This window comes from Haliotis rufescens, unplaced genomic scaffold (assembly GCF_023055435.1).
Source record: "Haliotis rufescens isolate VD_foot unplaced genomic scaffold, xgHalRufe1.0.p SCAF_123, whole genome shotgun sequence".
Taxonomy (NCBI): Eukaryota; Metazoa; Mollusca; class Gastropoda; order Lepetellida; family Haliotidae; genus Haliotis; species Haliotis rufescens.
This window is the reverse complement of record NW_025963806.1, coordinates 434,023-447,194: the sequence shown is the minus strand read 5'-3', so window position 1 is coordinate 447,194 and position 13,172 is coordinate 434,023. Positions and strand designations below refer to the sequence as shown.

General features: G+C 41.2%; 1 protein-coding gene across 3 annotated transcripts in view; it reads right to left on the bottom strand.

Moving 5' to 3' along the window:
- Positions 1–13,172, bottom strand: part of LOC124117435 (arf-GAP domain and FG repeat-containing protein 1-like) — a 48,010-nt gene that overhangs the window by 23,665 nt on the left and 11,173 nt on the right. For all 3 annotated transcript variants that reach the window (XM_046479336.2, XM_046479334.2, XM_046479335.2), the window contains exon 2: positions 9,400–9,493. In XM_046479336.2, coding sequence (XP_046335292.2) covers positions 9,400–9,493 — 94 coding nt within the window. The remainder of the gene's footprint in view (positions 1–9,399; positions 9,494–13,172) is intronic.

Here is a 13,172-nt window from a genome sequence, read left to right as displayed (position 1 = left end):
GTTTCTGGGTGAAGCATGTTTCTGGGTGGAGCATGTTTCTGGATGAAGCATGTTTCTGAGTGGAGCAAGTTTCTGGGTGGAGCAAGTTTCTGGGTGAAGCATGTTTCTGGGTGGAGCATGTTTCTGGGTGAAGCATGTTTCTGGGTGGAGCATGTTTCTGGATGAAGCATGTTTCTGAGTGGAGCAAGTTTCTGGGTGGAGCATGTTTCTGGGTGGAGCATGTTTCTGGGTGGAGCATGTTTCTGGGTGGAGCATGTTTCTAGGTGGAGCATGTTTCTGGGTGGAGCATGTTTCTGGGTGGAGCATGTTTCTGGATGAAGCATGTTTCTGGATGGAGCAAGTTTCTGGGTGAAGCATGTTTCTGGGTGGAGCATGTTTCTGGATGGAGCATGTTTCTGGGTGAAGCATGTTTCTGGGTGGAGCATGTTTCTGGATGGAGCATGTTTCTGGGTGAAGCATGTTTCTGGGTGGAGCATGTTTCTGGATGAAGCATGTTTCTGAGTGGAGCAAGTTTCTGGGTGGAGCAAGTTTCTGGGTGGAGCATGTTTCTGGGTGGAGTATGTTTCTGGGTGAAGCAAGATTCTGGGTGGAGCATGTTTCTGGGTGGAGCATGTTTCTGGGTGAAGCATGTTTCTGAGTGGAGCAAGTTTCTGGGTGGAGCAAGTTTCTGGATGAAGCATGTTTCTGAGTGGAGCAAGTTTCTGGGTGGAGCATGTTTCTGGGTGGAGCATGTTTCTGAGTGGAGCAAGTTTCTGGGTGGAGCAAGTTTCTGGGTGGAGCATGTTTCTGGGTGGAGCAAGTTTCTGGGTGAAGCAAGTTTCTGGAAGGAGCATGTTTCTGGGTGGAGCATGTTTCTGGGTAGAGCATCTGTTCAACTTCTACTCTACATGGGCCTCATCACTGGCCATTACGGTACAGTATACATTGGCTAATCCGACAGATTGTTGGGATAATATGTCCAAAGTCCAGCCAACTTATCACTGTTGCAGCAGGTACCAGTCAGTTCAGTGAGGGCTATGAAGCATAACCATTATCAGAGACTTTTTCTCACAGTGTCACCCAATCACAGTTCCTGCCTTGCAATATCTGCAGCCAATCACAGCACAGCTTCCATATCAGCATGGAAACAAGCATGCTACAGACAGGTAAACACTGGGCAATCAGTTATCATCACGTTTGTGTGTAGGAGATGTTACAAGGCCTACTACGACATGATTTACTTGCACTAAGGGAACTTGAATCAGAAATCTTGGAAACGTTTTAAAGCCAATTATATTTCATTATATCACAGTATACCAGCTTAATCTGAGAGAAACGTTTAAAGTATTGTCGGTTGTACTTAATTACTACTTTGGAAGAAACCCAAGGCAAAGATATTGGGCTGGCAGTCAAAGGATCATAGTTAGGCAAATAGTGGATCCTACCACAAGTAAGGGAGATAACTCTCCAAGGCAAATTGTGGTGCCTTTAATCACTGATCTACCCTGCAGCAGCACTGATAAGAAGAACGTTCTCATAATCACCAAAGTGATGCAGGTCTCAGACCACTAGGAAGAAACCCACGAGGATGGGTATGCAGACTACAAAGCGATCGTAGCACTAAGGTGATCGTAACTCCCCGACTTTAGCATAGACTTACGACAGTCGTAACACTACGATCGCTTTGTGGAACAGGGCTCTGTTTACCTCTCACGTGCCATACCAGTAGTTCACAAAGAATCCGTCAGAATCATTTTTACCAGCATGTGAACAGGCAGAGCCATTACAGTGAACGAACAACTGTACCAAAGGGCATAAGGCATTATGAGTAGGTGTGGTTTTACGCCGCTTTTAGCAATATTCCAGCAATATCACAGCGGGGGACACCAGAAATGGGCTTCACACATTGTACCCATGTCGGGAATCGAACCCGGGCCTTCGGCGTGACGAGCGAACGCTTTAACCACTAGGCTACCCGACCGCCCCTAAGGCATTATGACATGGCCAGATCTCATGGTATGAATCCTTGTATCGCTATGTTGATTTAACATGCAGTTTTAACAGCCTAGCCTCAGTTGACATTGACTGACCAAGGTCACAGTCCTTTTATTCGGCCATTAGCGTCTGCTTGATATTTAACCCTGATAATATTTTCTTCCATGCCTAAGGGACATAACTCTGCACAGCGAGCTGCTGTGCCTTAGACAAATGGGCCACCTGTGCCCCACAATGAGGAAATATGAAACATGACATTGCAGATCCTGGTATGTCAGCTGACTAGTGTGATGCTGAACTACGACGACAGGGATAGTGAAGATAGACTGAGGCACATGGACTCACGTGACTCACATCAACATCACAGTGTGCAACATCCACGCCACTTGTTGCTTCACAAGCTGGCCACAGGGCGAGTATAAATTCATCTTGCAGTTGCCCATTATTCAATTCACCTGCCTAAATTCTTTGTCACTGATTCCCCTCGCACCTTGTCCACTGTCACTGGGTTCTAGGTCAAAACACTTTTGTGGTAAGGCACAAAACAAACTAAATAACTAAATTCTTTATCATCAAAAACACCAAAAATTTGTTGATGCTTTAGAGCTATCAATAAGCTGTGTATTTGCGTAAAACACCCCCAAAAAATGTTCAAAACCTAATTGCTTTCAATTAACTTGCATACAGAAACGCTTGCATTAAATGAAAAACTCAAATGTATAAAAAACACCACATGTAAATATCCAGTGAAGCTTTTCACCATACGTACAATGGAGCTAATTTCTTAAACACAAATACGAGCTAATTTACTTTCTGAGTCAAGCCTATAGAACCCTTATAGTTAGAACCCTTAAATACATCTAAAACATTATTTTTATTTTTTTTTAAATCTCAAAATGTTTACATATTTGGGGAAAAACCCAGATGAATAGATGAGTGAAAAAATATTGGTTACCCAATGAAAAATGTAATAACCCAAATAAAATAGAAACCTTTGAGTAAAAACTCAATTGCTCAAAGACCCATGAAGATCCGGGGTAGAATAGATCTTCAGCAACCGATGCTTGCCGTAAAAGGCGACTATGCTTATGGTAAGAGGTGACTAACGGGATGGGGTGGTCAGACTCACTGACTTGGTTGATGCATGTCATCGATCCTTATATTTGCGTGGATCGATGCTCATTTTGTCGATCACTGGATTGTCTGGTCCAGACTCGATTGCCTACAGACTGCTGTCATATAGCTGGAATATTGCTGAGTGCAGCGTTAAACAACAAAGAAATAAGAAACAATTGCTCCAAAAGTTATCTGGAGCTCTGTGCTGTTTTACTGCATAGTGCTGATGTTACTTATAAGAATTGTCTCCATCTCCATGTTGTCCTGAACAAGTACTGATCAGTCCCCTATGTATTCTGCGGCCAAAAAATAATAATTCAAAATTCTGCGGTCAGTTTGTTTTAATACTGCAACCAAGTTTGATCATTCTGCACACAATTCTGCAAAACTTGTAAGCTTAGTTTTAGTTACTTTCGTTGTTTTGCACCTGTTTGACTTGAGGCAGGCATTCATGCTAAACATATCCATGGCTAGAATAGCCTACTGAGGTGAATCAGGAGATCACTAGTGTGAACATAAGGACGTACATGCACTCTCACTTAGCAATAATTAAAAAAAGATCCACTTCAAAATGAAATAACTATCCATTTGCATGTTTAAAACCAGCTTTTGACTCACATGTTAAAATTCTGCAGAGTACCAGTATTTGATGAATTCTGCATGAGCTCTGCACAACATGATTTTCTGCAAGCTGGCAGATTTCTGCACCGAGTGGACCTGTCAGCAAAATATTCTGCGACCGCAGAATCGCAGACTACAGCAGGGACTGAATGCCAAACCAAAACCTCATTCAACTGATTTTAACACAGTGTTTCACAGTAGAAAGCTGACCACAGAAACACATGTCTGACATGGGAGTTTAATTACAGATGTGGAACTACTAAACTTAAATAGTCTGTTCATTTAATGTCAAAACATGACCAAAAAATCATGCTCGAATAGTCTTACATGGGTTCTATACACCTGAACATATAAACAAGAGGACTAAGTCAATGATATCCCCTGCAATAGTAAATACTGGTGATTAAATAATGAAACTTGTGGCCATGAAACTCAAAATTATAGGTTTAAAAACTCCCAAACCATCAAAAGGCACCTTTCACCATCAGATCTATCTATGTGCCAATTTTGGTGAAGAAATAATGCCATGTTTTCAAGATCTCCATAAAAGAGAACTACCCCCATTTTCAGCCCAAGTCAAAATTTAATTTTTTTTTTTTTTAAAAAACGATCAAAATGCTCCAGTTTACCACTAGACCTATCTATGTGCCAAGTTTGGTGAAAACATATTGTATGGTTTTCAAGATCTGCACTGGAAACGAGCACTACTGCCATTTTCAGTCTGAGTCAAAGTTGTTGACATGGAAAAACAATTTTTTTTAAATCACAAACTATCAAAAAGTACCATTTCACCACAAGACCAATCTATGTGCCAAGTCTGGTGAAGAAATACTGTATGGTTTCCAAGATCGGCTCTGGAAACGATGGGTCACACAGATGTATGGGCGCATGGACACACGGACTGACAGTGTCCGTTTGAATACCCCACTCAAAACAAGGGCGGGGCATAACAACTGGGATCACGAAGGTCGCATACAAGTTGTATTCTTCTAACAGTTTGAAACATTTCAAAAGATTGTTGTTTTCAAACTAGAAAAGATATATTTATTTTACGCCAGTTCATTTGAGATTTGGCTAGGCAAATTTCAAAATGTTTCAAGACCCATTATCCATTTTCAATGCCTTTTCAGGTCTTTGAGATCATCATCATCATCATTATCATCATCGTCGCCGTTGTTACTATCATCATCATCATCGCTGTCATCGTCGCTGTCAGCATCATCATCATCATCATCACTATCATCACCATCATCATCATCACCATCGTCATCATCATCACCATCGTCATCATCATCATCATCATCATCCATCATCATCATCATCATCATCATCATCGCGGCATCACATCACAACAAGCTCCGATCCACTGACCCATTGACTGAGATCCGTGAAGCCCACTTCCTCGGTGCACACACTGTGCTTATGATCAGCATCCAGTCAGATCACAACTCAGTATTGGTGTCAGGGTCCCTGTGATAACTAATTGTGTTGACGTCCTTCTTTCAGGCCAACCCCAACATTTCTTCACATGTTATCGTTCACATAACATATTTCATGGATTTCTCTGGGAAGTCAATATATTTTACTCTCTTGGGTCCAGTTTGTTGCATAAAGTTTAAATAAAATGTTCTTTTTAAAAATTAAAAATATTCTGCTTACAATGCTGTTTCAGGTAACTTCTAATTTCCTTCTGTTTATGTGCTGCTTTAGGCTACAGCATAATATATGTCTCAGTTATAATAATCACGATTCAGCTCTTTTTTGCATTATTCACTGCAGCATTCATGGTACAGGTGATGCTGAGAAACAATCATAAAAAACGATTTGTAAAGATATCTGGGTATACAAGCCGAAAAGAGTAATTACGTCTTGTACTATTTTCTATTTTTAAATTTTTCAGGCATATTCGTAAACAAGCAACTCAAAATTAATTGGGCTATGATGATTTACTTGTTAACTTTATGCAAAAAATAAAGCAGCTTTGTCTTAAGTCTGCATCAATGATTCCAAAAGACAATACCCTCAGACACATAACGTTAGATGCAAGTACAAAGCTATAAAATCTAGCCTAACTCTACACTGACAATACCGTATGTTCACCATGTTGAAGTAATCAGTAATTGCGACAGCCTACTGACAACTATAGAGACCCCCTGCTGCTATGACCAGCTGATGACATGTGAGCATCAGTGATGTTATTGCTAGAAACAGACAAGTTTGGGTTCTTAAAAAAGTATTTTTAAATCTTTATTTGAAATGTCTGTCTAACCAATATCATAATATTCTTAATATTCAAAGTAGAATACCAAATATAACCTGTGACAGAAACATTTGCGTTCATGAGTGAGAACTTGTTTATCAGTGTCTGTCCCTAGATCGGAGTCTTCACTCATGTGCTTAGGCCAAATCTGCCGACTTTCCACCGAAAATGAAATGTGACAAACACAAAAGAAAAGCATTTTTTTTTTATTCCTTTGAACAGAAATAAGTAAAATGTTAAACTCATTTACTGTCTCTATCAATTTAATAAATTATTCAAAATACTTTAATTAATAGAAACCTGTTGAAAATATATCTAAAGATTTCCCGACCCAAATTTTTGTATCATACGGACTTTAAGATATTGAGGAAATGCAAAAATATATTTGAAATTGAATTATTTTTTTTCCTCCCACCTATCCACATAAATTTATTGGCCAAAAATCAGTACCCCTCCCCACCCCCAAAACAATCTGGCCTCAGTAGACCAAAAATATCTTTACGAGGTTGGAGATTTGGGATTATGGCAGAAATGGCATGAATTCACAAAAGTAGTCCCAACTTCACAACACATAATAATCACAAATAGTGTAGGCAAGCAAGTTCACCTGTTGCCCTGGCAACAAACAATAAGGATGCAATATATGTATTAATTAAAATAAATGTGAACATTTACTCAATGTGATTGGCGTTATGTCCAATATTGATGATGTATTGCTATCTTCCAGTGTCCTCTACACTGTCAATTGCGCTACAAAGTAGACGCAACATCCAGTCGCGATTTTCTGTAATATCAATGTACTTGTGTACTCACACTTCCTTTTAAACCATGTTTAAAAAATCTCTGTCAATAGATTTAGAATAGTTTGTGTCTAATTAAATTATTGGTTTTGAGAAAAGCTCAGAAAACTGTTTGGGTATGGTAGGGAACACCTTTGAAAACAATGTGTATCTTACACTAACAAATAAGTATGGATTCTATTCATTCTAATATTTTCACATGTATAAAAATAAAGATTGGTCTGAAGGCTATGTTTTTCACTGCCGTATTTTCGTGAGTATAGTGCACACCCATGTATAATGCGCACTCCCCTCTAGCGGATTCAGTATTTTGGAAGAAAAAAAAAATTGGTTATCAAGCACAGAAAAAAATTACACCATAGATCTACCCCTTCAGCAAATTCCGGTAAACGAACGGGTGATGAGAAACTTGGTCAGTACAAATTCGAAATTTAAGATTAAAAAATCACCAGACCGTTTAAATTGTATTTTTTGTTCTGCTAGGCATTGTTTTCCATCCAGGAATTAAGATTACCTTGTGTATTTTCTCGTAAACTAAGCCGGACACAGCAATCAGCTGTACACACGTTTTCTTGGAATCTACCAGTGATTCAGTCAAGACACACCCAATGATATAACTTTACAGGATTTTAATGCAAGAATCGGCAAAAATTGTATCTGAAACTATTTTTTTATCAGGAATAATATATTCCAATATCTTGTTAATTTAGTTGCAGCTTTTACTAAACATATTTAAAATGATAATAACCTTAAGCGAAGTAGCTGATCGCTATAGCCGGTTATTATTTTTCACATGGAACCAGTCTGACCAGTCACTGTCAAGGCACCCACGCACGTGATCGCGTGATCGCGTGATCGCGAGAACTACGTGTTGACATAGAATCGTCAAACTATAACAAATATGAGCTGTAAATGAGCTGCTGCAGTGGCCATTTCAAGTTTATCAAAATACAAATCATAAAATACAATGTTTTCTTAACAATGATATGAGTAAATTCTCTTTAACAAAACCATATTGAGACAGAAGGCTGTATTTTTCACTCAAAGGTTTTTAAAATTAAAGTTGACTCCGTTGTAGCTAGGGAGAGGTAGACCATGTTGTGTGAAAATGATATTAAAATGTTGAGAAGATAGTATAACAAATAATCAATTTGTTGCAGCCTGATACATTTTTATTGTTATTGTTATGTGTATACGCGTACCAAGAAACAACAGTGTAACCTGTTAGGACCGAAGTATTTGTAAACAACATCCATTGTTTTCTGTCTAGCTTCTACGCAGTCATCCAAACTAGGCTATCACCAGCACACGTGTTTTGAAAACAACAAGTAGACTTACATGTGCCATGACCCTGTTGACTGCACACACTACTGGGACGAGTGCGGCAGAGTCGGCCTGGTAACAATACCAGCCCATGAGCTGATGCATCTGTGCAGGTCTAGAACACATGTGTGCAGAGCTTCTGGAAGAGTCGATGGACACCCACGCAACACACAGGAGTACATCAGTATTGACACATCAACAAAGTCACCAAGTCTGATCCCCCAATTCATTCGGACACCTATCATGACCAGCATAGGTTGCTGGGGACCTATTCTAACCCGGAATCCCTAGGGGGACCTCTCATGACCAGCATAGGTTGCTGGGGACCTATTCTCAACCAGAATCCACAGGGGGACCTCTCATGACCAGCATAGGTTGCTGGGGACCTATTCTAACCCAGAATCCCTAGGGGGGACCTCTCATGCCAGCATAGGTTGCTGGGGACCTATTCTAACCCGGAATCCCCAGGGGGGACCTCTCATGACCAGCATAGGTTGCTGGGGACCTATTCTCACCCAGAATCCCCAGTCCCCTCTTATGACCGGCATAGGTTGCTGGGGACCTATTCTCACCCAGAATCCCTAGGGGGGACCTCTCATGCCAGCATAGGTTGCTGGGGACCTATTCTAACCCGGAATCCCCAGGGGGGACCTCTCATGACCAGCATAGGTTGCTGGGGACCTATTCTCACCCAGAATCCCCAGTCCCCTCTTATGACCGGCATAGGTTGCTGGGGACCTATCCTATTTTGGATGACAATCAGTAGATGTCCTAGAAAATGAAACAATCTGAAACCTGCTGCAGATTCAAATTCTACAGGACACCAGAACACCAACCCCAAGCACACTATAATTGTTGTGTTGGTGTTGTATGATATACCGTATTCGACGTTATAAGCACCCAGGGTACTCTCAAAATTAGAAATAGGGGGCTCTTATTAGAATATTATTTTGGCGAAAAAAAACAGAGTTGAAAGATGAATTTCGTGGTATATGCTGAAAGCCTGAAATGTTTACGTACGACAGATATATTTTTCCAGAATTTAATTGCCCATAATTAAGGGTGCATATAACACACGAGTGTGTATGATATGCAAATAAATACGTCTTGTGTACATTGAACAATCGGAAGGGATGCTAATTGGGATTGTTCAGTAGCCAATAAATTAGCAAATTACATTGTGGGTGCTTATTAGAGTGGGGCACTTATTACGTGGAATACAGTAGTTGTCCCCGTCACACACTGACACACTGTCACACACTGTCACACACTGTCACACACTGTCACACAAGATGGCGGTCTCACCTCATTCCCATGACACTTGAGGAAATCCATTTCGTCCACAGAGAAGCTGGCCATCGAGATGGACTTGACCCGGTGAGGAGGGTTCAGGCCTCGTCTGGAAACACAGACAAATGTCATCATGGTTGCAGAGGGCAGTATAATGTATTTCCTCAAAGCACTGAGCCTCATAAGCACCTGCCTCTTATATAACAAACAAGCACTAAGTCTCTAATAAGCACCTGCCTCTTATATAACAAACAAGCACTGAGCCTCATAAGCACCTGCCTCTTATATAACAAGCACCTGCCTCTTATATAACAAACAAGCACTGAGTCTCTCATAAACACCTGCCTCTTATTTAACAAACAAGCACTGAGTCTCTCATAAGCACCTGCCTCTTATTTAACAAACAAGCACCGAGTCTCTCATAAGCACCTGCCTCTAATTTAACAAACAAGCACCGAGTCTCTCATAAACACCTGCCTCTTATTTAACAAACAAGCACAGAGTCTCTCATAAGCACCTGCCTCTTATTTAACAAACAAGCACCGAGTCTCTCATAAGCACCTGCCTCTTATTAAACAAACAAGCACTGAGTCTCTCATAAGCACCTGCCTCTTATTTAACAAACAAGGGTCATTAGGGTCATTTATCATCTAAAACTGGCTCCCACAGGAAAAATCGCTTGTGTGAGATGATATCGCTGCAATAAAATTGCATCACAATGCTTTGCAGACCACTGTGACGTCATTGGTTACCATGACATGACATCACAATCAAATGACATCACTGATAGCTCTGCTACTGAAGCTGTTTGCAGTACGTTTTACACTTAAGACACTGCTTATTACTGTCTACAAATTGAAAAAGTTGGAAGAATGATGTTGGATGATAAATAATATCTCCCCCTAGTGTCTTTTGATATAAAATATATCAAAATGAGTTGATAAAAGTGGGAAAACTCCTCTCTGAGTTTTTCCTCTTTTATCAACTCATTTTGATATATTTTATATCAAAAGACACTCGGGTGAGATATTATTTATCATCCAACATCATTCTTCCAACTTTGGTTTAACAAGGCTTTGAATATTATTTTAGTTGTATCACGACATGTCAGCCAATGTGATCCAGGTCGTGCAAGTTTACCACCTTAGTGAGTGAGTGAGTGAGTGATATTCGAACCCACAATCATAGGTTTCTGGCGTGCCCAAGGGACGCAATACCACCTTAGTAGGGTGCTGACAAACCTAGGAAGATAATCAGGGGATTACAACACACGATCACGTGCTTCTGGCACTCCTAGGGGACTGACTGAACAGTGATGTGTGGCAACTTGGGCCCGACCCCCCTCCTCGCCCCCCCCTCCCCAGGGGACTGACTGAACAGCGAGGTGTGGCAACTTGGGCCCGCCCCCCCTCCCCGCCCCCCCCCTCCCCAGGGGACTGACTGAAAAGTGATGTGTGGCAACTTGGGCCCACCCCCCTCCCTCCCCAGGGGACTGACTGAACAGTGATGTGTGGCAACTTAGGCCCGACCCCCCTCCCCCCCTCCCCAGGGGACTGACTGAACAGCGAGGTGTGGCAACTTGGGCCCGCCCCCCCTCCCCACCTACGCTACAGATGTCCAAGCCTGATGGCAATGGTTGGTAGGTGGTTGTTTATTGCTAAAGTTGGCTCAGATGAAAGATGCTGCAGCTGGCATGATCAAGTGATGAAGGGAATGTCTAACAACACGGTTACACAACCAACACAATAGACTTGTTTACTGATGAGCTGTTATCAGGCGGGCCAGGTTACATAGTGAGGCTCTAGGTCACTGACAATGTACACGTGTCATAGATGTGGGTCAAGCTGTCAATCACAAGCAGCATGGAGCTGACATGTGGGTGACAGAGTTGTGAACTAGGTGAGTGGGTGGGTGAGTGAGTGAGTGAGTGAGTGAGTGAGTGAGTGAGTGAGTGAGTGGATGGGTGGGTGGGTGGGTGGGTCAGTGAGTGAGTGAGTGAGTGAGTGAGTGAGTGAGTGAGTGGGTGGGTGGGTGGGTGGGTGGGTGAGTGAGTGAGTGAGTGAGTGAGTGAGTGAGTGAGTGAGTGAGTGAGTGAGTGAGTGAGTGAGTGAGTGAGTGAGTGTGATAGATATTGCTAAAAGAGGTCGCTTAGGACTTTTGTGAAATCCATATGCATGAGTATGGTCACTTCACACAAGGATCATATCGTGCAATGTTCTAAATTAAGAGGTGTCCTGCATCCTGGAATTTGCTGCTATCGTCTTAATCCAGGGACCCCAAAAATCTTTAACTTTTAACATCAGGCTTATGACAAGGACCTCTTTGACTTTCATGCTCAATTTTCGGCTACTGTTGTGAGTTGTATTTAGGATTCAGAAAACAGATCCTGGGAAGGCTAAGGGAGGCAGCTATGCAGCACCTTGGACCACTTGTATCCCATATATTGTTAGTTTACATTGACTGGGTGGATGCCTCAACCATAACCTTCAGTCTCATAACATAAGTTAGATCAAAATTAACTTAGATTTTTGACTTCATTGAAGTTTTCTCATTCATTGGGCCATGGCAACAAATGCTTCATTTCCAAAGCATGTCAAAGCAATATTTACCCACTCATGCATTGGCTCATATGTTCTGAATCTTAGCCATGTTTACAAGCAAAGGTATATTATAAAAATCTTAATTTCTTGGTTTTTGAAGTTTCGCTATCCTGCAAACTGTCTGTCAGCTAATTTCAGTAAGTAAACAACTTTTAAACAGGTTAAAAGAAAAGGAAATATATATTTGACACATCATGGCATATTTACTACAAAAATCGGTAGAAATTAGTTTGTATGCTATCTAAGCCTGAAAAACAATAGACAATATAGGTGTTGACTTGAGTTCTTTTGAATTTGGACTGACTGTGTTGACAAGCAAGGGATGGTAGCAAGTCATTGACTACACATTGCCTGCATACCACACAGTCCACTCATATCGGTTACTGATAACATCAATATCTGAATGCCTTATAACAATGCCTATCTCACGTAGGCCATAATAAATTAATTTTTAGATTTACATTTAGATTTTGCGTGAGTGAGTGAGTGAGTGAGTGAGTGAGTGAGTGAGTGCGTGCGTGCGTGAGTGAGTGAGTGAGTGAGTGAGTGAGTGAGTGAGTGAGTGAGTGAGAGAGAGAGAGAGAGAGAGAGTATGGTGGTATACCGCTTTTAGCAATAATCCAGCAATATCACGGCAAGGGACACCAGAAATGGGCTTCACACATTGTGCCCATGTCGGGAATCGAACTTGGGTCTTCGGCGTGGCGAGCGAATGCTTTAACCACTAGACTACCCAACCGCCCTATAACTGACTAGAAAACACTAGGTCACATGATCATCTTATAAGTCCAGGAGTGTTCAAATATGCCTGACTTGTCTGACTCGTGAAAATATAATGCTAGGCAAGTGGGAAAATATAACTTAGTTGTATGAAACTATGAAAACTGGCCGTATTAACTTCAAAACTGAGAAGATTCATCGTGTGGTTGTCAACTGCAGATGACATGCCTGACAAGTCATTTTTCTATTCTGCACATCTTCCATTAACTGTTGCTTCAGGTTGATAAACTACTGTTGCTTTCTTCTTTTCTCTAAATATAGCAGGGCAAGTTGAAAATCAGGCTGGGCACGTAGAACTTGTGAGTTTACAAATTTAGTATTTGAACACCGCAACATTTATCCCCGATTCCAAACGAAGGGGTCTGGTAGGCAAGTATGGGAAAAAAATTGTTTTTGTTTTGTTTTTTT